The 2,183-nt window shown below is 41.2% G+C and overlaps 1 protein-coding gene across 1 annotated transcript in view; it reads left to right on the top strand.

The window, feature by feature from the left end:
• Positions 1-2,183, top strand: part of LOC101857554 — a gene marked incomplete at its 3' end in the record, with an annotated part of 64,794 nt that overhangs the window by 3,939 nt on the left and 58,672 nt on the right. The window contains 1 exon segment of the mRNA XM_013080574.1: positions 1,619-1,677. Within this exon segment, the coding sequence (XP_012936028.1) occupies positions 1,619-1,677 (59 nt within the window).

The raw sequence follows: 2,183 nt of genomic DNA, 5'->3' as shown, positions 1-2,183 counted from the left end.
GGTGGTTGTGGGGATTGTGGTGGTGATTGTGGTGGTGATGATTGTGGTAGTGATGATTGTGGTGGTGATGACGATGATGATAGTTGTTGGTGTTACTACTGCTACTACAGTTGAACTACTTAATCCTTATGATCATTTTCATCATGGTCGCAATATACAAACAACAACAACAACAATAACAAAGTAACAACAACAAAAACAACAAACACAACGACAACAATATGCACACTAAAGCAACATCAACAACAACAACTACAGCAACAATAACAACAGCCACAACAACAACATCAACAACAACAACAACATCAGCAACAACAACAGAAAAAATAGCAGCTGCAGTAAAGTTATTTAAGACTGCTTGCTCTCTTTGCAACAGCAAAGTGTCAGTGACACAGGGGTTCAATGGATGATCACTGGGGTGTGTCTTTGAGCAAAACACGAATACGTGAACTATACAACAGCAAAAACAGCAAATAGGGCGCTGCAGTCTTTAGGCGAGACACGGTAACATTAGCTACAAAACAGCAAAATCATCAAATAGGAGTCTGCATGCAGTCTGTGGGCGAGACCTGACAACACTAGCTACAAAACAGCAAAATCATCAAATAGGAGTCTGCATGCAGTCTGTGGGCGAGACCTGACAACACTAGCTACAAAACAGCAAAAACAAGGGAAAACAAAACAAAATAGGGGACTTTACTGTGGCGAACAGCAATGATAGGTGAGGCAGCGTGGTGGAATCAGGCTCTCGTCAAAATAATCAAAGTGAAGAAACTTGCATTTTTCCGCATTTTTCTGAATTTTTATCAAATTTTCGTTTTTGGGCTGAACACCTTTCATGCCCATTAAAGAACTCATTTCGGTGCGGATTTTTCTGAATAAAGTTGATTAAAATGTAAATTTTCAGCTAGCACGGACTCTTAAGCTAAGGAAAAAACAAATATATGCCGGCCATTTTCTCACTAATTTTCCCTCTGAAAACAAGATACCCCTCACCTCCTTCATTCGCAAATAGCTCGCCTTGTATTTAAGATTAATGGATATTTTTTTATCCAAATAAAGACACGCGAACAAGCTTTAAGATGATACCAATAACTCTGCATGCCCAAAAATTGACGAGAGCCTGATTCCACCACGCTGCCTCACATATGTTTGTAAACTTGTCCTGTAAAATTCTAATATTATTCGGTTGTGGTGCTTAATTGAAGACCTGAGAACAAGACTGTTTCTAATTTTAGCTGAACACAGAAAGCCAGCCAAACACATGGACTTAGGTCTAGAATATATAATAATTTGCATTGGGATTCACTGCAGTCCACCCCTTCCCCTTTCTCCCCCCCCCCCCCAAACCATTTTTCTCACTGAGTGCCATGCCATATGCACTAGTTTCTATCAATAGATGAGGGAAAGTATCCTCTATTTATAGATAGCGAGAACTTCATTTTTGGTTGTTGCAATTCTGGACGTAGGCACACTCTTGTTCTAAGGTCTTCAGTTGTGTGTGATTGCCCTTGTAACTCAATTTTCACACAAGGATTAATACATTTTATTTGAAATAAATGTATATTGATTGATTGATTGATTTAAAGATGGATTCATGTTTTCCTCTCTCCTGCAGGTCAAAAAGGCTTTCTCTGAGTACGGAGGTGACGTGGAGCAAGTGCTACTGAGTGATGGGTGAGTACTGACTGGTGTGTGGGTGTGTGTGTGGGGATGAGTACTGGTAGGGTTTGTGTGTGTGTGTGTGTGTGTGTGTGTGTGTGTGTGTATGAGTGTGTGTGGGTGAGTACAGGTGGGGTCTGTATGTGTGTGCGTGTGTGTGTGTATATTTGTGTGTGTATATGCGTGTGTATCTTTGTATGTGTGTGTGCGTGAGTGTGTGTATGGGTGGGTGAGTATTCGTGGAGTTTGTGCGTGTATGTGTGTACGTGTGCGTATGTATCTATGTGTGTATGTGTGTCGCTGTAGACATGCATTCCTCCATCTATCATAATATATACGCCCATCTCTCTTTCCATCTCTTTAGCCATTCTCTCATTCCTCCGATGTTTAAACCTGCTTTTCTCTCAATCCACTCCCACTGTCATCCCTTCTCTCAATCCACTCTCACTGTCATCCCTTCTCTCAATCCACTCTCACTGTCATCCCTTCTCTCAATCCACTCTCACTGTCATCCCTTCTCT

The sequence above is a fragment of the Aplysia californica genome, unplaced genomic scaffold (assembly GCF_000002075.1).
Source record: "Aplysia californica isolate F4 #8 unplaced genomic scaffold, AplCal3.0 scaffold00091, whole genome shotgun sequence".
Lineage (NCBI taxonomy): Eukaryota > Metazoa > Mollusca > Gastropoda > Aplysiida > Aplysiidae > Aplysia > Aplysia californica.
Note: the sequence above shows the minus strand (reverse complement) of the source record. Positions and strands in the feature narration are given on the sequence as shown.